This window comes from Lutra lutra, chromosome 3, assembly GCF_902655055.1.
Source record: "Lutra lutra chromosome 3, mLutLut1.2, whole genome shotgun sequence".
Taxonomy (NCBI): domain Eukaryota; kingdom Metazoa; phylum Chordata; class Mammalia; order Carnivora; family Mustelidae; genus Lutra; species Lutra lutra.
Window position 1 is genome coordinate 47,899,747 of NC_062280.1, and position 25,597 is coordinate 47,925,343.

The following is a 25,597-nucleotide window of genomic DNA, read 5'->3' on the forward strand; positions in this document are numbered from 1 at the left end:
AGCTGCACCACCCTTCATTCTCTCCCCTCACTTTGGCCTCTCAGCCCCTGGCCAAGGCCTGGTCCCATAGGGCTCCCCTGGGGCTTATGGCTCTGGACACCTGGTGCCTCCAGCTGCATCACCCTGGACCCTGAGCCCCGTCCATCACTGTCTGGGGCTACCACAGGGACAGGCTTTCCGGCAGCTCTGTGGTTTTTCGGGTTGCTCAGGATGGAGCTTGATGCTTGTCACCCGTCAGAGATTCTGGCTCTGTGAGGGGCAGCCAGTGTCCACCCAGGGCGCTGGTGGACAGTCAGGGTTACAGGGACAGTATGTCAGGGGGAAGGGAATCGTTTCCAGCAAAAACAAAATTGGAGGCCCAGGCTGGTAGGGAGGTGGGGTGTCCGTGCTGGACAGTCCTGGCCCTGTGCCCACCTGGGGACTCCTTTCCATCTCGAAGTGGACAGACAGATGAGTGCCCTGTCAGCCAGAAGCGTGCTTTTTTGGATGGGGGCGGGAACCTGCTGAGGTGGATGAAGGACCTTTTAAAGCTGGAGTGACGGCCGTTTGCCCTGGTCTATTGGCCCCACCACAACCCTTCCTGGGCAGCCAGATAGGCACCTGCATCCCGACCCCAAGGAAACAGAGGAGACCCTTGCTATAGGAAGGACTGGGCTTCTCTGGACTAGGCTCCCCAGTGTGGGGGTGGACAGGGGACACTGTGGCCAGGACTGCACGGGGAACTCAGGAACAGAGGAGAGGAAGGCCCGCAGTCTGTCTAGGGCCCGGGCCAGGCCCCTCCCTCTGTGATCACCCTCCCTAGGGCCACAGGAGGCTCATGGGCACCTGGTCTACATCCAGTGACATCTCTCACCTGGGTTGGGCCTGGGGGTGTTGCACAGGATGTCCCACGGATCACTGCCACCTCTGGGAAGGGCCCTCTATGGGGAGGGGCTCCCCACTCCCCCACGTGACTCCACACCCTTCCCCTTGACCTTGGACTTTGTCATGTGGTTTTTCATGTGAGGTGTAGGTTTTTCATGTGAGGTGTAGGGACTGGGCTGCAGTGGGGGCGTGAGGTGTGCTCTTGGCTTCCCTGTGACCCTCCTGGAAAGAGAGCTGTCTGGGCAGCTGCTCAGACCCAGAACAAAGGTCCAACCTGTGGCGGCTTGGAGGGCAGAGCCCCAGTTCCTTCAGACCCATGAGCACGGGGGCGGGCATTTTCCCTGGCTCCACAGAGATCCCTCCTGGAGCCCCATGGAGGGTGGCAGCAGACCTCATCCTCCCCCCACCCCATTCAGTGGCAGGTTGTCCTGAGGGTGCAGACTCCCTGCCCTCCGAGCTGGACCCAGGAGTCCTGTGTGACACTGTGTGCATGGTGGCAAGATGCTCCTGCCGGCTGACCTGGGGGTGGGAGGCCCAGCAGCAGAGGACACGGGAGCAGCCTAACCTGGCCTCCGTCCACAGCACCCCTCTCCTCCTCGAAGCCACTGGCCCACCCGCCTTTTCAACGTAATCAATGTGCCAGGCACCAGCCAGCAGGGAGGATGGTGTGGGGACTCAGCTGGCCCGGGAGGGGGGGATGGGCGGTGGGAAGGTGGCCCACGAGCCGGGCCCGGTGGTGATGTCCTGCTGCCCGCTGGCTGACTGGGCACGTGAAGCTGCAGGTGCCTGGTGGCCGGTGTGGTGAGGGGTATCCACCGAGCCTGCCTCCTTGGCTCCTCTGGGGTTTCTGTCCTCTGATGGATGTAGCACTCGTGGGAGAGCTGCAGACGCTCCCCCCGCCCCTGTCTGTCCTTCATCTTCAGACCATGTTTACTTCTTTCCTGAACTGAACTCTCATACAGTAACTCTCTACTCGTATTTCTATCTCGCGTTGCAGTGTCCTTGTTCTAAAGTTCTTTTCCATCCTAAGACGTACAAGTTGGACTTCCCCTAGCATAAAGCGAGCTGTGAAGCAGGAGAGGAGAACCAGTCTGAATTTGATCTTGTTTCCCTTATTCATCCTCCAAGGGATTGGCTGAACCTCCGTCTTCACCTCCCACCTCACCATGAGCTCTGGGTCCAGAGGGCCTGGAAGCTGCCCATGCCCCCAACCCCCCTTTGGTGGATGGAGCCTGGGGAGCAGGGCACAGCCTGGGGGGTGAGCCCAGAGAGGAGACTGTCCACCCCCGCCGCTCCCCAGGAAAGTCCAGATCTTCCTGAGAGCGGAGGCTGAAGCCGTCCGCAGGGTGGAGGGTGTGGCCTCACTTGCACCTGAGCCACAGGCCAGCTCCCTGGGGAGGGAAGTTCACGGTTTGCCCAGTGCCTGTGCCCAGGGGCCAAGAGCCAGCTCCATCTGCCAGCCCGCCAGCTGCCCCCTGCCATCACCTCAGGCCCCAGACAGCATGCCGCCCCTGCCGGGGGGCACACACAGGTAAGCTGGGGGGTGTTGGCAGCACAGACACAAAACATGTCTTGAATTCCTGCGTGGTCTGAGGACCCGGCAGAAGTTATTCTGTGTCTTTAAAAGGAAGTCGTTAGATCTGGGGCTTTTTTTCTCTTATGATGCCCCAGACTCACCGGCTGGGGCTTCATTTCGGATTGTGAGTGACCCCTCCTGGGTCCTGGGGCTCTGAGGGGATACGGGGCTCAAGCTCAGGGGATGACAGTTCCGTGTCTGGGCTTAAGGCCTGGGCAGGCGGCGGCTAGGAGTCTGGGACCTCCAGGCCTTCAGTCCCTGGGCCACGGCCAGACCCTATGTTTGCAGCATGGGTCTTCCTGGCTCTGGGGGCGTCCCTGCCTGAGCCCCTGACCCTTCCGGCCAGTTCCCTGCATGTGTGTTAGGGCCCTTGCTGGGGGCTCCAGGGACTTAGAGCGAGTCCCCTCTAGGGTGTGGGTGCCCGGCCCTGCCAGCTCTGAGTCATAAGTGCTGTTTTCTCTTGTAGACATAGAAGGAGTTGGATTTTTCGACGCAGTTTAGGTGTGGAGGGGAGGTGGGTGTGCCTGGAAATGCTTTGCATTTTCCTTCTCTATTTCATCCCACATGCTCTGGGGAGAAGCCAGTGCCTCTGGGTGCCTCCCTGTGGGCCCTGGGCTTGAGCACGACCAGCATCTCTGAAGACATGACTTCCATCTGCCAGTGAGGACAGGGGGTCGCCTAGGAGCTGGCCAAGGGGGGAGGGTCCAGGTGTCCCTCTTCCGTGGAGGTGAATGGGGTCACCGTGCTTGTAAGGGGGAGATGTGAAGTTTTGGGAAGGATTGCTCTGCTAGCTAGAGGCCAAGCCTGGGCCCCACTGGTGCCCAGGCCTCTGGTTACACGGAAGGGGAGGGAACCCCAGGGGGAAACCCAGGAAGCAGGCTGCCTGGTGAGGCAGCAGGATGGTGTGTCTTAGTCCTACCGAAGGTGACCGTGCTGACACAGGGTTGGGGCCACAGCTGCTCTGTGTGTCCCAGGCTCCCTGGTTTGGCTTGAAGCCCCAGGAGGAAGGGGTGCCCTGGGTCACTGTGGCCACATTCACTTACTATTCCCACACCCGGAGAGGCATGGACTGTCCAGAACTTCTTGTTTATTTTCCTTGAATTATGCAAATGTTTGGAGGCTCTTCCCATGCAGGCCAGTGTGCCTGGCTGGTTGACAGGTGGGCTGAGCCATGGCCCTGAGGACAGGGGGACAGTCCCAGATGGGCCAGGCCAGGTGGGTACTCAGAGGCTCCGGGCACAGGGAGCAGATGGCCCTGGGCAGACATGGCCACGCAGGTATCCAGTGGCCCTGGGTGGTGTGAGGAGCTGCTTGGAGCAGAGACAAGACCTCCTTCTCTCAGCGAGTTCCGGGATTGTGATGTATGAAGGCACAAACCGTCCTCAGCTGCCCCAAGGTTCGGGACAAGCCCAGATGTGGGTGGTACCCCCAGCAGAATCCTGTTGCTGCCGGAGACCCCAGCCCTAGGTGGTGGAGTCTCTGGATGGCAGAACGGAAACCCCAAAATTCTGAGTCCTGGCCCTGAATGTGTCATGGGGGACCCCTGAAAACCTGTGTGTCTGGGGACCAGGGAGCCCCTGGAGTGCTGAGCCCTGAGGAGTCCTGCCCATGGGGCCAGTGTGTCCCCATGTGTGACCCCATGTGTGACCCGTGTGTGTCCCCATGTGTGACCCCTTGGGAGGCATGTGACCCATGGGGCCAAATCTAAGAGTAGTGGGGGGACGCACAGGGAGCCCTGGGGAAAGTCTGCTGGTGCCTGGCAGTGGGGGCCACAAATGGGCTGGACAGGGCGTGCGTGGAGGCCAGAGGGAGCCAGGCTTGGGGCTGATGCCCCAGTCGTGGTCCGGTGAGGTCACCATGCTCCTGGGAAAAGCCTGGCTTTTGCCTGAAAGCTGTCCTGTACCCCCACCACAGCAAGAGTGCTGGCCCATCCGTGGGCATCCCCGACTGAGCCGTGGACAGGTGTCCGCTGAGCCGGCTGGCTGGGACCCTGGGGAGGCTGGGCCATCAGTGCTGGTCTCCTGGAAGCTCCTGCTGGAGGAGGGGGCGTGCTATGTGGGTCTGGGCACTGTGGACGGAAGAAAGAACCATCTGGAAGATGCCCTAGGGCGGAGCTCCTGCCAGGCTCAGGAACAGACAGGGCCACGCCTTCTGGAAGGCTCTGTGTTTGGCATCTGACCACAGCTTGGAGATGTGGCCATCCTGATCTCGGTGGCTGGTACCCTGTGGGGCTCCTCTCTCCTGGGCAGGAGCAGGGTGGGAGGAGCATGGAGGGCTGAAGACTGTGAGGTCGTGTCGTCCCCACTCCTGGCCCTAGAAGAGGCTTGGCTCCCAGCCTGCTGGCCTCTCAGAGCCATGGACGCCTCTGTGAAGGACAGATGGGAAGTGCTTTGCAAGTTGTGTCCTATGTTCCCAGCATTATCGCCCAACGGTGCCTGTTGGGGTGGCCCGCCCGGGTAGGGGGAGGCCACCACCGCTGGCCCTCCAGACTCAAGCCTGGTGGCTGCTGCAGTGGTCCTGAGGGTGGGGCCTTCACAGTGCGCTAGTGGACACGGGGTGAGGTGTCCAGCCTCAGAGTCCACAGTCCATGGGGTCTGCCAGAGCGACCTGGTGCCGCCTCTCCCCTGCAGGCACCCTGGGAGCTCGGGGCGGGTGTGGGGGGTGGGTGGGACCAGGAGACTCTGCCTGCCCCTCCTCCACCTGCTCCTGTCAGGTGGAGACTGGCTTGCTCCTACTGGTGGGGGGTGGGTGCTGCCAAGGGCCCCCCAAGGCAGTGTGTCTCCTGGGTATGCGGGGCCAGGGGAGGGGCCGGCTATGTGGACCCCGTGCCCACAGTGGCAGCAAGCATGCAGGCTTCAGCAGACTTATTGAGGGGGCTGCTGTCGATGAGGATGGGAGGTGCAGGCCGGGTCAGGGGGCTCTGACAGGAGGGCCTGGCTCTGGGGGGGGGGGGCGTCCTCCTGGCTGGCCTGGTGGGCTGTGGGCTCATGGAACTGCTCAGCTTGGTGTGGGAGGCTCAGGCTGACAAGGGCCTCAGAGACCAGGCTGTTGGCCCAAGTTGCTGGCCTGGGGCCTTGGGGTATGGCGTCCTTCTCAGTATGAAAGGGACGGGCATGGAATCCCCTGGGAGTCGCGCCCTCACACGGGGGCTCAGCTGACAGCCTGATCGCCCCCCGCCGGCAGGATGCACGTTTTCCCAGGCTGTAAGACCAGCAAGAATCTACTCAGCTCTTTAGAACTGTACACGCATCTCAAGGGCACAGAAGGGGAATTCACAATTACGAGTTTTCAAAGTCCACACTCGGACAAAAGGAAGGGGGTCCCTTTCCTTTCTGCCCCAAGGCGGATTACAATTGTTTTTCAAACTTTAGTGTTTGTCCTTGCACAATTGAGAGCTGGCTGGGACAAGCTAGGAGGTGGGAGGGCAGGTGGGTGGTGGGGTGGGGGGGGTGCGGCTCTTCGTGGTGGCTGCTCATCCCCCCTCCCCAGGCAGGGTGGGGGAAGCCAGGGCAGCCAAGCAGGGCTAGGGCCAGGCCAGGGCCAGGCCAGGCTCACCCAACCAGGAACCACCACCCCAGCTCTGGCCAGAGTGGAGGGAAGGAGGGTCTGAGCCCGCCCCTCAGAGCGGATAGCGTCTCCCACCACCTGGGTTGGGCACAGGGAAGAGGCTGTACCAGGACTTGTGGGACTCCCAGGAAAAGTGGGGTTGGGCCAGAGAGGCTGGGAGAGACCACAGCCTGCACATTCTCCACACAGACCGGGACTCCTGGGCCTGGGGCAGCCCTCCCAGTGGATGGGGGCTCCCCAGACTAAGCACGATGGGGGCAGAGGCAGGATAGCACCTGCTGTGGGATAGTGGAGCACCAGTGTTCTCACAGCGACAGTGAACTGTGTTCTCACAGTTCTCACAGTGGGAGGACCGCTGCCCAGGACACAATTCAGTCTATGTGTCAGCGTGAAGACAAGTGTCACAGCACAGCACTCAGCTTTTCCACAGCTGATTGCTCTCAGGCATTTTCTGGTCTGGTTTGTCTACTCCATGTTTATTTTAATCTGTTCTGTTTATTCTTTTCTACTCTGTCATATATGTTATTCTGTATCTATTCTAACCTATCCTATCCATTCCATTCTATCCTATTCTTTTTTGTTTAAAGTAGGCTTCATGTCCAGTGTAGAGCCTAATGTGGGGCTTAAACTCATGACCCTGAAATCAAGACCTGAGCTGAAATCAAGAGTCAGATAGATGCTTAACCAACTGAGCTACCCAGGCGCCTCCTATCCTATCCCATTCTACCCACCCCATCCGACCCCATCCCTTTCCACTGTATTCTATGTCTATTCTACTCTATTCTCTAACAGTGCTAGTTCCATGCCCCTGCCCCAAGGGGGTGACCCACTGAATTGACTACCCAGCAAATGGGTGCTGCTCACAGCTAGACCAGCAACAACCTGAGCTGTTGAGCACGATGCAGGGGTGTTTGGGAGAAGTCCAGAGAGATGCAAGACCCAGCCACTGGAAGTGATGCCATGCTCTTTCTCGGGGTCCTGCCTGGTGTATCCCTAGGGGCTGTGTTCAGCTGGTGGTTGTGGGGTTGGAAGGCCCTGGATGTCCTCGCTCGCTGGCTCCTGGCTGGGCCACCTCAAAGCTTCAGGTGGCCTTTCTCTTCTGGAAGTACTGCAGCCCCCTTGGGGGGCCGTCTTTGGGGGTGTTTTGGGGAGCAGAAACTGCAAGATTTTTATGGGTCCCCCAGGGACCTCCCAGCATCACGTTGGTATGTTCTGTTGGTCAAAGCACGGCCATCATTCCTGACTCAGGTGTGGGGCCATGGGCTTCAACAGTCCGGGAGGGAGGGAGGCAGCGGGAGGTGGGTGGAGGGACAGGCATGTGTGGCTGTGTCTCTGCTCTTCATGTCCAGCAGACAGTAACGATGTGGCCTTCTTTTCTTTCTCTAGAAGGAGCCCCTGGGTGGAGGGTGGCCCACATTCCCCTCTGTTCTTTGTGAGATGTTGAGTTTGGATGTCTGACACCCCATCCCTGTTCCTTTTTGATTTGGCTTTTGTATGGATGGCTCTGTGCTCCTGACTCTCTAGCCTGTGGCCTCCATCCACCTGGCACTGACAGTCTTCAGCCCTGGGAGCTGTCCCCAGCCTCGGGGAGACCTTGGGCAGCTCGGCGCTGGCCTCACACTGATCCGTCTTGGGGGGCACTGGAGGCCAGCTCCTCACTGCTGGTTCTCAGGCTGCTGAGCTGGGGAGGGGGCCTGCGGGGCCTGGTCTCCTGATGGGGCAGCATTTCAGGCCAAGTGTTTGGCCATGGGGAGGGAGCCCTGAGGACCGGTCAGTCCTGTCCTCAGTCCCCACTAATTCCAGGCTCCCACTGCACCTGCTCCCCTTGGCTTATCCTTGTGCAGTGTGTTGGGGCTCGATGAGGACCATGTGAAGAATGAACGGTGGAGGGGGGAGCTTTATCTGACAACTCTGGACCCTACATGTGAGCTCTGGGTTACGGCCCAGGTGCGCTGAGGGAAAATGTGTTCTAAGAAAGCCCATGCTTGTGTCTGGAGACCCAGAGGACGGACAGAGGGCTTTGTAACAACCATTGTGTGGGGGGGGGTGCAGAGGGGACAGTCCACTCTGCTTTCCTCAGGCTGTGGGGCCACCGAGAGGGAAGAGAGACAGGGTATTTGGGCAGGTGGTTGTGGATTTTGTGGGGCTGACTTGTCAGCTCTGAGATAAGGCTCAGTATTGTTTCCCTAGATTTTGGCTAAAACTGGTTGGCCACTGTATGACCGGCAGACATTGGGTCCTGTGTCTGTCTACAGTCCCCCTGAGGCGGATGTCTGTCTGTCTTTCAGGAGCTGGTCGGATAGATTGACGTGTGTGAGAGAGAGATCCTGGATATAAAAATCCCATTTCCATAAAACCCTTGTGAGTCTCCCACATAGTAAACAAGCTCAGTGAAACCAGAAGTTCCTGGAGCTGGGAGTGGGGATGTCTTAACCCTGTTTGTGACCCGTGACTGGTTCTTACCCAGACACGGGAGAACTCTCCCTAGTGACCTGAGGGCAGACCCACCTGGAGTGCTTACCTGGGGCTCAGGGGCTCCCCGCTCCCCGCCATCAGCTACTCATCTGGGGCTCAGGGGCCTGGGGGCCTTGAGCTCTCCCTGCGCCCCACCGGAACTGGACCAGGGCCGCGTCTGGTGGACAGCCTTGGCTCTCAGGCCTCTGCGGCAGGAGTTCTGTTTTCACGGTCTGGAATGCCGTGGCCCCTCCAGCAGGCCTGACCGAGAGCCTGCTGGCCCCCTGACCACTGCTGGGAAGCAGCCTCTCGAGCATTCCTGAGGCGGGCGGCAGGTGCACGGCCTGGACGTGGGGCCTGGAGCCCCCTCCCCGGTGATTCCAGATGCAGGAGGTCTGAGACCCTTTGGAAGGTGTTCACTGAGCATGCAGGCTGACCGCCAAAGGAAAGGCAGCTTGGCAGACACCCTTGGAAGCAATGTCACGTGGTAATCATTTCCAGCTGTATTTATTTATTCCCACAATTGTTAGCTTTCAGTTTTTTTGGCAGCTGAGCTCTTTAAGAATATTTTTTAATTTATTTTTTATCGTTTTAGACAGTTTTATTGACACAATTCATGTACCAGACAATGTCCTCATTTAAAACTGCCCGTGCACTGGGCTCTCATGCTGACCACGCGTCTGTGGGACGCTCTGTGTGCAGGACACATACAGGCCACAGAGGGGCTTGGTCCCTGTCGAGCTGCTTGGCAGAACATACTGCCCACCTGCGGGCCCGGCTGTGGCCCTGACGCCTGGCCACCTGGCCCCCCGGCGGCTCCAAAACCCAGGACCCTGCGGACCCTGTGGGTGTTGGACCAGAGGGCCTTTTGGTGAAAGAGGAGCCTCTCTTTAGAAACCAACGGATTTCTCTGAGGACCATTTATTTTCATCATACAACTGGAAGAATGGAGACAAATTCCTGTTGCCTCAAGACCAGAGGGGCGATTGTGAATGTCAGTGCAGGAACCTGTAACAGATGAACAGCATGTGCCAGAGTTTTCCTAGTCCGTGCTTCAGGGGCCAGGAGACACGTGGTGTTGGCAGAGGGAGTTGTCCGCGGCGGGATAGTGCGGTGTCTGAGGGAGCTGGTGGGGCTGCAGACCAGCTGGCGCTGGAACTGTCCTGTCCGGGCTGTGAACCTCTGTGGCCTCCTTGGCACTTAGGTTCCCGGGGCAGGGAGAGGGGAAGGGCTCGGCGGAAATGACTGGACTAGTGCAAGAGCCCGTGACCGTGTGACCCCGTGACCAGGGCGTGGCCTTCCGAAGGACGGCCCTGTGGGGTTCGGGAAAGCTTGTCCCTTCTCACTGGCTGTAGGTGCCCGGGGCCCCTGAGAATCATGCACATCCAGCTGGGGCCCCGCTCCCGTCTGGCAGTGGACTCTCCTGCTTTTGTGGACCAGGGACGGAAGATGCCAAGACACGGCCTCGTTTTGGTTTCGTGTGAGCACTGTGGGTGGAGAGATGAGTAAGGATGGGAGACCCCAGTTCTGCCATCTCCTGTGACTTGGAGACCACACTGCTGTGCGGGAAAGGGGACGAGACGCTGTAAGAAGTTTCCTTCAAAGAGCTGTGGGCTTGGGGTTTTAGCTGAAACTGGAGCTGGACACGCCCATGTGAGCTCATGAGGGATTCTGTCTCCGTCGCCCGACAGGGCCCCGAAAGTACCACCTTCTCTGAGCCGCCCCCAGAGGACGGTCCCTGAAGACCATTCCTGCCAGTAGGACACCAGGATCCTTAGAGATGCGGCTGGCTCCAGGCCTGGGCCGGGAGGAGCCCAAGACAAGCCCAGATGGCAGGGATGCCAATGATGGCAGGGGGACTCCTTATGGCAAGTTCGCTTGCCGTCCAGTGCTTCCTCGGTGCCCTGCCCTAGCGGGAACACCTAGCAGGGGTGGGGTGGGGTGGGGTGGGAGGGTGCTGCTGCAGCTCCTTTGTCCTGGGGATGGCAGGACAAGGGGGTGTCCCCACCTGACTCTATGGGGCTCCCTTTGCCCCAGTCCTGTCTCTTCCCTGATCTGGTAGCAGCATCTCTCCTGGGTGACAGGGACTGGGAGGGACCCATGCCTCCAGCCCACCTGCTAAGCGCCTGTATGTAGGCAGACCCTCCAAAGGGCCTCTCTTTCTCTCATGGGGCCCCTCCCTATCCCCAGGGGTAGAATTACAGGATGTCCCACCTCTCAGCCCCTCCCCTGATGTGTCCCGGGGGTACGTGAGCTCATGAGTCTCTGTCAGGCCACAGTCTCCCAGGGGACCCTGCTCAGGGCCCATCAGCTGGCCCCTCTCCATCCTCTGCCCCCCAGCTTCTCCTGGCTTTGGAGCCACTGCGGAGCTGCTGCCAGTGCAGCTGGGGGCCTGGGAGGGGGGTAGAGTCTGATGATTCAGGCCCTTCCTGGGTCTTAGCTCCCCCACCCCAGGGCCCCCCGGGGATGGGTGCGGGTACATTCTCCATAGGAATGGATACACAGTGATGGGGTGGATGGAGGGGCAGAGATTGTGCTGGCCCCTCCCTGCCCCTGACTGAGGGCTGAAGGTCTTCCTTTGCCCCACAGGTGCTTCCAGGCTGTCCTCCTCCTGGCCCTGACCATGCTCCTGCTGTCTGGCATCCTGCACATGGACGTGGGGCTGCTTATACCGTGAGTTCTGCGTTCCCGGGGCAGGGCCTGTGACCCCAGCCTGCCCACCTCTGGGTCACACTCTGCATTGGCTAGTGATCATGCAGTTCGTGCCTCCCCACGGGGCCTCAGCTTTCTCCTGTCTATGAGAGGAGGGGTGGGCCCTTCGCTTTAGGGATCCACAGCCTTCTGGAGCCCTCCAGGGTCTCCTGCGGGCAGCAAGCTGCTCAGGCCTCTGGGCAAGGCTTAGGGAGGGCGGGAGTGAGCCAGGGGTGGGCATGTCTTGGGTGGAGCTGCTGTGTGTAGAGGGTGACAAGGTACTAGGAGGCAGGGCTAGGGTCCAGGGTGGGCCTGGGAAGGTCAGGTCCCCTGCTCCCCTGCCTGCTTGGGGTTCATCCTCTGTGAGGCCCAGGGTCTGCAGGGATGTTCACGCAGGCCCTGTGCTTCTGCCTGGCCGCTGAGAGGTGTGGCTCCAGGCCTCCTCTCCCCACCTCCCCACCTCTCTGGTTGGATCTCCCCAGGGGGCACCAAAGCTCCTTGGGTCTCTCCCTTGGTCCTCCCATTGTCCCCAGGGCTGGCACATGCCTGTGTATCCTGTCCCTCACTATCAAGGGTTATTCTTACTGGGGCAGGAGGGGTGCCTGTCGCTGCAGGCTGGAGGCACAGTGGGCCAGGTGCCATCACGGGACAATGAGAGTGGGCACCGGTATCCCCTTCAGCCCTGCAGTCAGCCTGGCCAGTCCCTGTGTGACATGTCAGCCAAGAAACTCTGGGTGTGGGGTCCAGTCCATGGGGCCAGCTCCATGCTGGATGCCCTGGGGACCAGACAGGAACTTGGGGGCGAGAGAGGGGGCACCAGGGCCCCAGGGGCCCAACCTGTGGTATGTGGGGGGACAGAGGATGTGGCCACTTAGGGAGCAGTCAGGTCTGTGCCGGTGGGTCCTCCGGGGTTGCAGGGTTGGGGGTCTCTTGGTGAGTGGAAGGAAGCACAGTTGGAGGCACAGGGTCTGGGTGTCATTGGCAGGCAAGTGTGGGGCAAGGGATCTTGGACTGGGGAGAGGTTGGTGATGGAAGATGGTTTGAGGTCGTGCTGGGTGGGGGTTCCATGGACCCTCCCTGGATGACAGTGGCCATGCTCTCCTCCCAGTCTGCTCCGGAGCCAGGCCGAGGGGCCGCCCATCGTCAATGTCATGTTCCTCAAGACGCACAAGACGGCCAGCAGCACTGTGCTCAACATCCTCTTCCGCTTCGCTGAGATGCACAACTTGTCCGTGGCCCTGCCCGCTGGCTCCAGCTTCCACCTGGGCTACCCCTGGCTCTTCCTGGCACACTACGTGGAGGGCTCAGAGCCCCAAGGCCTGCAGCAGCGTTTCAACATCATGGGCAACCACCTGAGGTTCAACCTGCCTGAGGTGTGGGGCGTGGGTAGGAGGGGTGGAAGTGGAAGGACCGGCCAGGACCGGTCCCAGGCTCCCTGTGGGGTTGTGCCTTCGAGTATGACCCTGGGGGTTGGTTGTGCCCAAGACACCAAAGGGACAAAGGCTGTGGATGTGTGCACATGCAGACCTTGCCAGAGCCTCACCTGGGGGCAGGGGTGGTTAGCCACGCACCCTGCTCCTCTCCCCCACAGACAGTTGGCTGTCATTGCTCTTGGAATCAGGTGCCCTCACAGCCTGCCGCCCTCTCCACCTACCTCTCTGGACTCCTGCTTTTGCTTCCCAAACCCCTCTACTTCTTCCTATTCAGGACCTTTGCCCAGGGTCCATTTTTGAGGGGACACTCTTCACATCTCCTCCTCTGGGTCATTTGCATCTCAGTGTAGGGGTCACTTCCTTGGTGGGGTTTCCCCCTGACTGGCCTTCCAAAGGCGCAGGGGGAGCAGGGGCTGGAGGCGCTAGGGAAGGGCGGGGCCCACTTCAGATGCTTCAGGATCCTTCCTGTGCTGTGGGAGGGGACGTCTGCGTGCGGGGCTGCTGCAGGGATCCTGAGAGTTACCAGCCCTTCCTGCTGGGTCTCCACACAGGTGCAGAAAGTCATGCCCAACGACACTTTCTACTTTTCCATCATCAGAAACCCCGTCTTCCAGCTGGAGTCCGCCTTCACCTACTACAAAGACTACGTCCCTGCATTCAGGGATGCGGAGAGCCTGGATGCCTTCCTGGCCTCCCCGTGGACCTACTACAATCAGAGTGTGGGCCTGCTCAACGCCTTTGCCAGGAACAACATGTGGTTCGACCTGGGCTTCGACAACGACGCACGCGCCGATGACCAGGGCTACGTGCGCGCGCGCCTGGCGGACGTGGAACGGCAATTCCAGCTGGTGCTCATCGCGGAGCACTTCGACGAGTCCATGGTGCTGCTGCGGCGCGCGCTGCGCTGGCGGCTGGACGACGTGGTGGCCTTCCGGCTCAACTCGCGGAGCTCGCGCAGCGTGGCCCCCCTGACGGCTGCGGGGAGGGCGCGCGCGCAGCGCTGGTGCGCCCTGGACTGGCAGCTCTACCAGCACTTCAACCGCAGCTTCTGGGCCCGCGTGCATGCCGAGCTGGGCCCGCGGCTGCTGCGCTCTGAGGTGGCGCGGCTGCGGGCTCGGCGGCGGGAGCTCAGGGAGCGGTGTCTGCAGGACGGCGTGGCCAAGAACCAGTCGCAGATTGCCGACCCCCAGCTGCGCCCCTTCCAGTCGGGCCAGGCGGACATCCTGGGCTACAACCTCAGGCAGGGCCTGGATGAGCAGACACAGCGGATGTGTGAGAGGATGGTCACTCCCGAGCTTCAGTATATGGCCCGCTTGTATGCCCTGCAGTTCCCGGAAAAGCAACCCAAACGCCTTCCCTTCCTGGAGTAGGGGGGCGGCGCCAGGGACAGGGCACAAGTCCCAGCCCTTCTCCTGTCATCCCTGGGAGACCAGGGTACCGACTGGTGAGGAGGGGGACTCCTGGGGCAGCTGTGCATCGGGGTGAAGACCCCACTAAAGGCACCCACTCAGGATCCATCCTCTTGGAGGCGCCACTGCCGTGAGGGTCCCACTTTGGGACCTGAGGGTTTGAATCTGGTTAACAGGTAGAAAAACCTTACAAGGTAGGAAAGTGAGTGACACTAAATTACAAGTTAACATACAGCCCCTCGAAAGGACACACGTGGGCACATCGACCATCACAGGAACTCGAGTGCAGGGGGTCAGGAGAAGCTTGGGCAGCAGGTCTGGGAGTCCCTGAAGGAGCCCCGGTGGCTCCCCAAATCTGCTGGCTGTGGGACAGGGGGCTGGTCACAGAGAGGGTTGTGCGACGCCCACAGGGAGCCCTGGGAAGCTAACACAAGGCAGCAAGGATCTGGAATGTTCAGCTTCCCATCTGTGGCTGGATGAGGCATCTTTGCAAGTAAAGAATAGCTTTAGGTTGAGAAAAGTTGAAACTGCTTATGAGACAAATGGTTTAGCCAGAGCTCAAGGTGAGGATTAGGGCCCCAGCCCCCTGTCCGGATGGCCCCCTTGGAATGTCTTGGGGTGTCTGACCTGCTGGAGGAGCTCCTGCGGCTTATAGCACACTCTGTTGTCCTGGAGGGCACCCTGGATGCAGTCCCAGAGGAGGGTTGTCGCATGGCTGACGGCATTCGGACAGCCTCCTCGGAGGGCAGCATCGAGGCACCCGTTCGTCAATTGTCGGGAGGGACGGAGGGCCCCCTGTCTCGAAGGATGTGATCCCGGGTGCCTGGGGGCCCGGAGGTTAGAGTGGGGTGCGCACCAGTGCTGTAGACCCCGCGTCCTGAGGAAAGTGGGGGGTCTGGGGCACTCACGGAACAGAGCTGCTCTTACATGTGAAGCCTAGAGGCTCAGCTGTCCCATCTGCCTGGCACCCAGTCCATCTTCCTTCCTCATAAGGTTCTCGGGCCTGACGACCCCAGGAGCTTGGCCAGGGCACCTGAGGAGGGGCTCCGTGTATGGGCATGGCCGCCCTTCTCGGGGATCTACCTGTCAAGGAACCTGCCAGCAATCAGAAGATACAGCTCCCTGGGACACCAGTTTCATGGAGGGAAATTTTAAAAGAATGAATTTTCAGTGAGATTAGAGGACATATTGCTGAGATTTTGAAAGGCAAAGAGGATATTGGAAACTGAAAACATGACTTTCAAAGCAGCACACCGAGACAGAAAAGAACAGAACGGGCAGGGCAGAGTCAGGGGCGGCGGGGACACCATCCTAAGGATCGTCATCCTCCACCCAGAGGAGATCGTGGAGGGCTGTCCTGAGGAACAGCGGAGAAAGCAATCAGATGCAGAAGAGCCATTAGGCGGATAATGGAGAGCCTGAAGGAGGGTCAGGGTTATCAGTAAGAAGCTACAGCCAAAGAAAGAAATGAAAATATGACCCTGGTTGGAAGGAAGTATCCAGGCAAATGTGGTGCCCTGAGCATCAGGCGCCCCCCGCACCCGAGCCACAGAGCCCCTTGCATGGGTCAGCCCGGCCAGCCTGCCAGCGTGGGCTAAGGGAGGTAGGTGGCCGCTTCTGTCCCTGCTGCCCCAGAAGGGGGTCTGTTCTCAGCGGCATGCGGATCGGGACCATGCCACACATTACCACATTTCCCTCCAGAACTTTGCCTTGTGACCCCTACCATGAAGGATCAGAGCAGAGCCAGGACTCAAATCCATGTCTATTTAACATGAATGTCCCTACTTTCAACCCCTCAGGTCATCTTCCACCAGGCTTCCTTTTATAACATAAAGAAAAATGCCAAAAGCAACCCATAACTCATCCTATGGCATCAGTTCCAGTTTTTTCTACCAGCTTTCTAAAATTAAGAAACGTTTCAAATATACAGATACAATGTGACTGACAGCCACTGAGCCAGCACCATTATTTAACAAGATGTAACACTTTGCCCTTCTTGGTTTAGATCTCCTTTAATATTAAAGATAGGAAATGTTGCAGGCTAAGGCTGAAAATGTGTCCATGTTGATAAACTGTTCCTATTTATTCATTTTAGCAGCCGCTTGGTCCCCCAAGGGATCGGGACCACGAAGTTCCAATAGAAATCCAAGGGTGTTTGCTTTTGCCTTCGTGGCTGGAGGAAACAAATCAGTTCTCTCTCTTTGGAAGGAATTCCGGGGTTATTTATTCAAAGTGAAGTATGTGCGGATTGGAAGAGACAGCTTGGAAAACAACCAGCAAGGGAACTCCGTCCAGAAGACAGGTTTCGAATGCTGAAGTTGTTTGCAGCTGCTAAATGATAGCGTTGGGAGCACAGGGTCTGCAGAAACTCCTCTAAGGTGGGGGGATTTCGGAGCCTTGGTGATGCTGGAGTGGGGGGGGGGCAGGCAGCCCAGGAGGGTGTATGATGGCCCCAGAGGACCAAGGACGCCCAGGAGCCAGACCTTCCTTCTGATTTTTCAAGAGAAGCTAGAAATACAGATTTTTAAGTGAAATCTCTATATTTAAAAAGGTTGGTGTCTCATTAGAACATTAAGGGGGTGGGGAGGATGGGGGAGTAGGGTTAGAGATACAAACTTTCAGTTTAGGAAGGCAGAAATAAGGACGGTGGACAGGGGAGAGGATGCAGTCCGTCACTGTGCAGTGGTCTGGTGTGCGGACGATGGTGACCGCTGGCTGAGGTGAACCTTTTTGTCACACACCTACTTGTCGGATCACTGTGTTCTGACCTGAAACTCACAGAATATCGTGTGTCAATTATACTCCCAACAGAAAACAAACCCCACAGATCTCTTATCCTCTTTATAGAGGAAAGGTGATTGTAATATATGAAACACAGCTAGCTCTGACATCAGCAGACAGGGAAGATTACTAATAGCTTACTTAAAATTTTTTTCACCATATTGTTGAAAGCCTCTATGAATAAAAGTTTTTCAAATGATAAGTTATTTATTAAGCATTCTTTGGCGTTGTTAAAATGAAAAAACAAGCAAACACACCCAAACCTCAAATCCCCAAGTAGAGGGAATGAACTCTGTGTTCCAGGGCCCCAGAGGGCACCCTGCTTTGACAGCCCAGCTGGACACGGGGGCTTCACATAGGTGGTGTGGGATCATGGGGGCTCAGCAGGGGGCCCAGCACCAGGCCCAGACATGGGGGACAGGGGAAGGGGGATGGATTCAGAGAGGCCCTGAGAGATGGGGAGATGGTACTTGATGTGGAAGCATTGGGGTCTGGAGTGAATAGCTAAGAAAGAATCCTTGAGATGTCTTTGGTGCCAAAAGGTGGTTTAATTAAAGCATGGGGACGGGATCCATGGTTGGGAAGAGTTGTTCCGGGGTTCTGAGGAGGGGCCCATTATATACTGTAAAGTTGGGAGGGGATTAGGGAGAGTGTAAGCCTCCCAGGTATTTTGGCAATGAGGTTTCCAGGATCCTGAGGGAGCTAACTATTGCTGGGAAAGTTCATTTATTACTGTTTAGTAAAAAGTCAATCATGAGACCCTCCAGATGTAATCGGTGGGTCGTATGCTTGGGAGTGATGGCCAACATGTATCTTGGGGGTAGTGATAAAGGAAGTTTCCAAAGGAATTTCTATAGTTAAAGTAGACTCACAGGATCCTGGGGTCAGGCTAAGATTGCCTGTGCCCTTAGGAAGGTGTCCACATGGAGGCAGCCAAGCTCCCAGGAGAAGGTCACTCTGCCCGTTTCAAGGACTTGTCAATGGGCTTTAGGTATGAGGAAATTTAATTTATCTTTTGCCCTTGTTTCCCACATCAGTGCTGACCCCTTCCTCCAGTCTCCCCTTTTCCTTCTGTGGCAGAGAGCCCTGGGCTTCCCTCTGTCCCCTCCCCAGCTCCCCTGAGGACCTGAAGACATGACAAGTTTGTCATCTCCCCATGGACAGCATAGGATGTCTTCATTTTCCCAGAGCCCTGTTTTCCCTTTGAAGTCCTATCATAACCGAGTGGACCTGAGTTCACTCCTCAGTGAGTCACACGTGGAAACTGCACCAGGTAAGCTGTCACACAAAGGAAACTTTATTTGCTCCAAATAAGGAGATCCCAGGGAATACGGTCCAAAGCCGTGACTCCCTGAGCAAGGGTGGACGGAGTCCTTGTGTTTAGGGTTAGGATGAATCCTCAGAAAGAGGAGCCTTGTCACTATATGCAGAGGCGGGCACAAGGTCACGCCTGCGCTTTGAGGAAGGACTAGTGCTCCTCCTTGGGCAGAGGACTTAGTGTCATAATGAGGTCAGGGTATCAGTCGGCCACTCCACGGTCCATGTGCGCAGGCGTGAGTCTGTGAGTCAGGGGCTGAGTTCCCACTGGCCCCGGGTGGTCCAAGCAGTTGTTATTGCCCGGGGGGGGGGGGGGGCGGCAGGCGGGGAGCAGTTTCAGCATCCTTCATGGGATGCTTTACCTGTCGGGTTTTGGCCTGAGTTAGAGATCAGCTGGAAAGAAGAGCTTCAGGAAAAACGTGGGATGAAGGTCAGTGGGTACAAGCAGGTGGGCAGTAAAGGTCAGGTCTTGGGGTCTATTGTGCGGGGTCCTGCTGTACAGGTGGGGCCCAGGGAACCCCTGAGGGGGATGGTCCTCTTCACTGATCGGGCTGGGATGCTGAGGGCTCCCCAGAGGCGCTGGCCTGGACAGTGGTCACCAGGCTGTGGTCATCGGTGAAAGCCGGCAGGAGCACTGACAAGGCGGCTGGTGCTAGGAAGGGGATGCAGTGCTGCCTCACCCCCAGGCTGCGCTGGCCGCCTAGCATGGACATAGGCCAGAGCCGAGGGAGAGCCAAAGGGGCTGGCATCCAGGCTATGGTGGGAAGGTCATGGAACCTCACCGGGAGGCTGATGGCTCACTGGGGTTTTTGTGGGAGGCTATCTCTGGAGGAGGCTTGGGGACAGGGAGATCTATATGCCCCTTGCTGGGCCTTGTGGGATGGTGAGCCCCCAGATCCAAGCACTGCAGGGTGGACAGAGGAGTCCTATGTGGCCCTGCTTGGGCCCTCCCCAGTGTGGCCTGGCACCACCCCTCTCCTCACTGCACTAAAGCCACACAGCTGGCGGGGGTGGGGGGTCCGAGCCTGGGTCCTGATGCAGCCCTGGGACCCCGCCAGCTCCGGCTTCGGCCCACACAGCCAGCCGGCCCTTGTCTCCACTCTGCTTCCTGGGTTGGAGAAGCAGGCACTCCTGTGTTGCCCCACAGCTGTTCTGCAGCCTCCCCGTGGTGCCCGGTGAGTTCCCTCCCCGCTCACCTGAGCCCCAGCCCCTGAGGGCCAGAAATGGGCTCCTCCGTCCTCCTGGCCGCCCTTCCTTGGGCCGATGGTAAGGTCCGTGCATGGAAGGCTGACTGACCAGATGCTCTTCACGGATGCCCCACCTGGGATCACTGCCTGGTCCAAGCGGCAGGGGTGCCCAAGGGCCCAGGGATTGATTGAGAGGCTGGGAGAGGTACACTGGGCTGGGGCTCAGAGCTGGGGGCCTGACCCGGCCTGTGGAAACTGACGGGTGTGTGGGCCCTGCTCCACGAGGCCCGAGCTTTGCAACTGAATTCTGGCCCCTCACCCGGCACAGGTCACTCAGGTCAGACTTGAGACCCTTCCCGAAGTGACAGACCTGGATTACCTCTCTGCCCAACTTGTATGCAAAGCCCTTTGCTCTTCATACGCGTGCTTTTAAGTGCCCTGCGGCAGGCTGGGATCCTGCCGGAGGACAGGGGCTGTGCTCCTCTGGGGGTGTGGGTGGGGACCTGGGCTGTCCAGAAGGCTGCAGGGAGGAGGCCTGACAGGATGTTGGGACACAACCATCCTGTCCTGGTCAAGCCAAACCCCTGGACCCTAACGATTTGGCCAAACTGGTCCAGTTGCCCACGAGGCTCTGTTCTGCCTCTTAGATTGAGAGGTTCTCTCCGGGACTTTGGGGCTCTGCAGAGACCTGGGGCCTAGGCAAGGACGGCGAGGGATGCCCTCATCCTGCTTGGGCAAGCAGCAGAGTGAGCAGCGGGTCTGGGCAACCTCACAGTCCAGGTGGTCTCTGGCCCAGTGGAGGAAGCCAAGTGCAGACAATGTGCCCTTGTGTCCATTCAGCCTGGAGGGACACGTGCCACTGACACCTGCTTCCTGCTGGGGCACAATTGCCCTTTGAAGGCAGAGTGGGCGTGGGGCCCAGGGGCTTCCAGACACAGGAAGTTGCTCTCACAGCCCCCAGGCCTGAGATTGGCAGGGGGCCTGCTGGGCTCAGCGGGCGGTGGGGCAGGCCCACAGCGCTGCCCATGAGAGCCTTTCAGGAGCAGGTGGCCTTGGGCAGAGGTGGACTGAGGTGAGGTGTCTGTGTTTTGGGGCCGTGGGCTGAGCCAGCCAGCACGACCTCCCATGCGTCTGAGCGAGGCCACTCTTGTTTAGGGTGTTCTTCCTGTCACGGGTCAGCCCCTCTCCGTCCCTTCTCCTCAGACGTGCCCGGGCCGTGCCCTGTGTGCAGTGGCTTGACCCTCTGAGAGCGGTGCTACCAAGTGGGATATGGGGCTTCGTGCTCTCCCCCTCCTCCCACTCTCTCCTCCCCTTGGCGCAGAGTGCTGACAAGTGTCTGGCCGCAGGCTCTGGCTGCTCCAAGTCCGGCTCTTCCTGCCGGCCCCGACCCCGACGGTGTTCCCTCACTTGCATCCCTGTGGGAGGCCGGGTCAGCCCACGGTTGCCTTTGTGCAAATCAGAGAAAGAAACCCCCCTCTAGGAGATCGCAGACCCCTGGTGCACACCAGATATACCCCCTCATGGCCTCCCTTGGGAGCACACTCCCGGGAGGAAGGCTACTTGCAGAAAGGCTGCCCTTGGTCATTCCCCCGCTCCCCTACAGGAGCCCCAATTTGTGGTAAGGGGGGCCGGGTGACCTGCCAAGGTCAGGGAGCCGGGCAGTGCAGGGCGCCGGATGCAGGGGCAGGAGAAGTTGGGAACAGGACTGCAGCGGGGACAGCCCTCTTTGTCCTTGCTGAGTCCCTCCTGGGGTCCTTCCAGCCAGGGTCTGCCTGGTGCCTGGAATGTGGCCTCCTCTCTGCCCTTCTCCCCTCCCCTCTTAGCCTTTCCTCCAGGAAGCCCCCAGGCTCGGCACACCCTCCCCTGCCTGGCTTCCCACCTCTGTGAGCAGCCACTTGTCGGGCCTCAGACACTGTGGGTGCGGATCTTCCTCCTGTCACTGTAGGGAGCAGCTTCTTTCCAAGGGTACCCCCAGTGCAGGCCGGAGCTGGCTGGGCCCCCTTTCTGCCAGGAGGGGGTGGGGTAGGACAGCAGGGAGGTGATCTCTTTGGCCTCCTCAGGGTCCTGCTCACTGCTCTTCCAGCCTGCACGGACTCTAACTCCCTTGAGGCACACGTAGGAGCCATTTGGGGCACCCTGCGGGTGGGGTGGCTCTGCTGGTCCTCCCATGACTCCCAGCTTGGCTCAGGAGCCCAAGGAGCAGGGTGGCTGGTTCCCTGCACCTGCAGACGTCCTGCTCGGACTTGGACTTCAGGCCCCTTCTTAGCAGGACACCCACTGGCACCCCCCACAGCCTTCAGCAGGCCACTCCCCCCGCCCCGCCCCCATCCATCCTGGCCACTCCCGAGAATCCCAGAGCCCCCCAGGTCTGAGAAGGGTGGGGGCAGCAGCTGGGGCGCCTTCTCCAAGAAGCCTGTGTCTGAGTGTGTGGAATGCAAGCGTCTTTCTGTCTCCCAGGGCCATGGTGAATGCGTGTGCATCTGTGTGTGCCTCTGTTCAGTGCTTAAGTCTTTCCTTGTTTCATTTTCTGTGTATCTGGTGTATCTGTTTGTGTCTCCCCGCTGCCTGTGGTCGTGGGACCCCTATTTGGGGAAACTGAACCCAGGCTTGTGCCCCACAGAACATGGGGGCCCCACGTGTCCCCGAGCGGACTGTGCTCTTCCAGCGCGAGAGGAGCGGCCTGACGTACCGTGTGCCCGCGCTGCTGTCTGTGCCCCCTGTGCCCACCCTGCTAGCCTTTGCGGAGCAGCGGCTCAGCCCTGATGATGCCCACGCCCACCGCCTGGTGCAAAGGAGCGGCACGCTGGCTGGGGGCTCCGTGAGGGTGAGTGGCTGACACCTATGGTGGGCAGGACTCGGGCAGGGCACCGCCCAGTGCACAGGTAAACTGAGGCCACCTGCCCTCCCTTCCTCCCTCCCTCCGCCGGGCAGTGGGGTGCCTTGCGCGTGCTGGCGACGGCGGCCTTGGAGGAGCACCGGTCCATGAACCCCTGCCCGGTGCATGACGCCCACACGGCTACCATCTTCCTCTTCTTCATCGCGGTGCGGGGCCACACGCCCGAGGCCACGCAGATTGCCACCGGCAGGAACGCCGCTCGCCTCTGCTGCGTGACCAGCCGGGACGCGGGGCGCAGCTGGGGTGCGGCCAGGGACCTCACGGAGGAGGCGGTGGGCGGCGCAGAGCAGGGTAGGTGGGGTGTGGGTAGGGGGCTGTGCTGTTCATGGGGTGCTGGGGAGCAGGGTGGGATGCACGGGGGAGGGGTGCACGGGGCCCGCAGAGTGGCGGGTGGGGTCTCATGGGGAGGTGTCTGCACAGCGGTCTGGGGGTGTCCACATGGGGTTGGGGGTCCAAACGATGGGGGGCGGGGGAAGGGTCCGGCTACAGGTCAGGGGGCTACCTACAATGGCTCCCAGCCTAAGGACCACTCCCACCGTTTCCTGGGGCTGCCACCCCCTCCTCTAAACCCCTCAGTCCTGGAGAAGGGTGCTGGTCACCTCCCTGGGCCTGGAGAGCAGGCTCATCTAACTGAGACTGTCTCTGTCTGAGCGCTGAGGTCCCTCCCTCCTCCCAACTCCACTGCTGCCTCACCTCCTTTACCGCTTGCCCTCTGCCTTCTAACCCGGGGTTGTCCAACCTAGGGTCCAGGTCTGTGCAGGTTGCCTTATCCTAAAGCTTTTCCTCTACTCCTTCTGCCCCTTCCTTAAAGGCCTGACCACCAACTGCCCTCTGAGGCCACCCCAACCCTGGCATGGGGACACTGACCTAGGGGTCACCCTGACCCTTGTAGGTGGGATCTAAGCTGAGAGGTGTGGCAGGCTCTGAGGCTTGGACAGGACACACAGAGCTAGTCTAGAGAGCGATCTGCTCCTGTGGACCCTATTCCGTGGGATTCAGGCCCAGGGCTTGATCCCACCCTGAAGGTCTGCTTAGCCTCTGCTCTTGGCTGCCCCTCTGTCTAGACAGCACTGTTGTTGGCTGTCCATCCATACTCTGGGACTGGCTACCTGCTCACAAGCTGAGAACTTAGCCAAGTAGCCTGCCTGGGCTCCTGGCTCCTGGCTTCTGGCTCCTGCTGATGCTGGAGAGAGGCTTGTCTGGCCCTCAACGATCTGGAGCGGCCAGCAGGAGTGGAGGGCGGGGGCATGGTCAGTGTGGGCTTCCTCATGAGCCGTCCCTTAATCTGAGGCACTGGCTGTGGATCCTCCCCAGCTCCCTGGGGTGGGTGGCAGTGTCAGGCTGCGGCCACGGCCGTCTCCTGGCTGGGATGGCGGGCAGCCCCTCTCCTCCACAGACTGGGCCACATTTGCCGTCGGCCCGGGCCACGGCATCCAGCTGCGCTCCGGCCGCCTCCTGGTGCCGGCCTATACCTACCGCGTGGACCGGAGGGAATGCTTCGGCAGGATCTGCAGGACCAGCCCCCATGCCTTCACCTTCTACAGTGACGACCACGGTCGCACCTGGCATCGTGGAGGCCTTGTGCCCAACCTTCGCTCGGGCGAGTGCCAGCTGGCTGCGCTGGACGGTGGGCAGGCGGGCGGCCTCCTCTACTGCAACGCCCGGAGTCCCCTGGGCAGCCGCGTGCAGGCACTCAGTACAGATGAGGGTGCCTCCTTCCTGCCTGGGGAGCTCGTGCCGGCACTGGCTGAGACCGCCTGGGGCTGCCAAGGCAGCATCCTGGGCTTCCCTGGCCCGCTCCACTCTCTAAGGGTTGAGAGATGGTCGGCAGGTGCCAGGAACCACCCCCAGTCCCCACGCCTCTGTCCTGGAGTCTGGCAACCCTCAGAGGAGGGTATTACAGACACCCAAGGGGACCAAGGGCTCAGCGGGATGGAGGGATGTAGGTCCAGCCCTCAGGAGCCTGGCCTGGGGCCTGGGCTCAGTGGGACCAGGGGCACCTGGGCCCCAAGACTCCCTTGGCTCCCTGCTACCCTGTTTCAGAGCCCCACCTGGCTCCTGTATTCCCACCCGGTGGGCCGCAGGGCTCGGCTCCACATGGGAATCCATTTGAGCCGGTCCCCGCTGGACCCCCACAGCTGGACGGAGCCCTGGGTGATCTACGAGGGCCCCAGTGGCTACTCTGACCTGGCCTCCATTGGTCCCACTCTCAAGGGAGCCCTGACCTTTGCTTGTTTGTATGAGAGTGGGGCCAGGGTCTCCTACGAGGAGATCTCCTTCTGCATGTTCTCCCTCGCTGAGGTCCTGCAGAATGTGCCGGTGGACCCCAAACCTCGCAGCCGCGGGGGTAAGCCTCAGGAGCGCTGCCGGCCTTCCTGATGGGCCCTCTCACCAGACCCATTTGTATGTCCCTAACACTGTGCTTTGAAATATGACACAAAAGCAGACAGACCTAGAGAAGAAAATAGAGCCATAGTTGTAGTGGAAAATTTTAGACACATGTCCTAGTAACCGATAGAGCAAACGGACAAAAATCAGTGAGGATACAGAAGATATGGTCAGGTTGCTGGGCAGACCTTATTAAATGGACACACAGAGAACCCAGCAGGAGATAATCGCGTTCAAATACACCTGTTTACACCTGTTCAAATACACTCAGGTGTAAAAACTGACATCATGCTGGATCATGAATTCAAGTCTCTATAAGACTTCGAAGGATTGACAATTACAGTGAAATTGAGCTAGAAATAAACGTGAATGGAAATTTAAAATTTTCCTTGTGAAGGTTTCTGAAAATTGAGAAACATGATTCTGAATTGCTCCTGGTCCAAAGAAGCAGGTCTGGTGAAAGTGAGGAAAGAGTCTGAAATTAATTATGTGAACACTGCACGCACTGTGCGAGAGGGGCTGAAGCGAGGGCTGCTGCCGCCCCACCGTAGTGGGGGCAGGAAACTGAATCCAAGGGGGAGGACAAAGAAGAGAACAATCATGAGCAAGCCTAGAGGGATAGGAAAAATCATACAGTAGAGGGAATAAAGAGAGCCAAAGCCGGGTTTTTAGAAAACCGATTAAGCTGATAATCTTGTTGAGACTGGTGATAGAAAAAAGAGAGAACCGTGAATAAGCCGCATCAGGAATGGGAGAGGGTGTGCGGGGCTCCTCCAGATGTTCAAAGATTTCAAGAAGATATTAGGAACCTTTTTATGCCAATACACTTAAAAATTTAGACAAGATGCACAATTCCTGGAAAAATACAACTTATTAAAGAAGAAATAAAAAATCAGAAAAACCCTATTAAAGACCCCGAATCCCTCACTGAAAGTCTGCACACTAGGAGAGGAGAGCTTCGGGTGGCCCAGCTTCCCCGTGAATTCTGCTGGGAGTCTCAGGACCATCCGTGCTGGTTTACTGGGTAGTTTCCC

General features: G+C 59.1%; 2 protein-coding genes across 3 annotated transcripts; both read left to right on the forward strand.

Annotated features, from left to right (window-relative positions):
* Positions 1-2,210: 2,210 nt before the first annotated feature.
* Positions 2,211-16,977, forward strand: GAL3ST2 (galactose-3-O-sulfotransferase 2). 2 transcript variants are annotated; one of them, XM_047721674.1, is made up of 4 exons: positions 2,211-2,395; positions 11,051-11,134; positions 12,261-12,525; positions 13,137-16,977. In XM_047721674.1, exons 1-4 carry the CDS (start codon positions 2,367-2,369, stop codon positions 13,953-13,955), a joined length of 1,197 nt encoding a protein of 398 aa, XP_047577630.1. In that variant the 5' UTR covers positions 2,211-2,366; the 3' UTR covers positions 13,956-16,977. The 2 variants fall into 2 exon arrangements, with proteins under 2 accessions (XP_047577630.1, XP_047577631.1); XM_047721675.1 differs by lacking the exon at positions 2,211-2,395 and adding an exon at positions 2,895-3,100.
* A 2,020-nt stretch (positions 16,978-18,997) lies between these two features.
* Positions 18,998-25,378, forward strand: NEU4 (neuraminidase 4). Its single transcript, XM_047721673.1, has 4 exons — positions 18,998-19,267; positions 21,900-22,103; positions 22,211-22,466; positions 23,572-25,378. The coding sequence occupies exons 2-4, from the start codon at positions 21,903-21,905 to the stop codon at positions 24,552-24,554; spliced, it is 1,440 nt and encodes a 479-aa protein (XP_047577629.1). The 5' UTR covers positions 18,998-19,267; positions 21,900-21,902; the 3' UTR covers positions 24,555-25,378.
* The last annotated feature ends 219 nt before the right edge of the window (positions 25,379-25,597 follow it).

Bases quoted from the DNA above. Each gene is read 5' to 3' on its own strand.
- NEU4 (XM_047721673.1), top strand. From the start codon at position 21,903: ATGGGGGCCCCACGTGTCCCCGAGCGGACTGTGCTCTTCCAGCGCGAG. The intron at 22,104-22,210 runs GTGAGTGGCTGA...TCCGCCGGGCAG, and splicing joins TGGCTGGGGGCTCCGTGAGG to TGGGGTGCCTTGCGCGTGCT. The intron at 22,467-23,571 runs GTAGGTGGGGTG...TCTCCTCCACAG, and splicing joins GGTGGGCGGCGCAGAGCAGG to ACTGGGCCACATTTGCCGTC.
- GAL3ST2 (XM_047721674.1), top strand. From the start codon at position 2,367: ATGCCGCCCCTGCCGGGGGGCACACACAG. The intron at 11,135-12,260 runs GTGAGTTCTGCG...CTCTCCTCCCAG, and splicing joins GACGTGGGGCTGCTTATACC to TCTGCTCCGGAGCCAGGCCG. The intron at 12,526-13,136 runs GTGTGGGGCGTG...GTCTCCACACAG, and splicing joins TGAGGTTCAACCTGCCTGAG to GTGCAGAAAGTCATGCCCAA.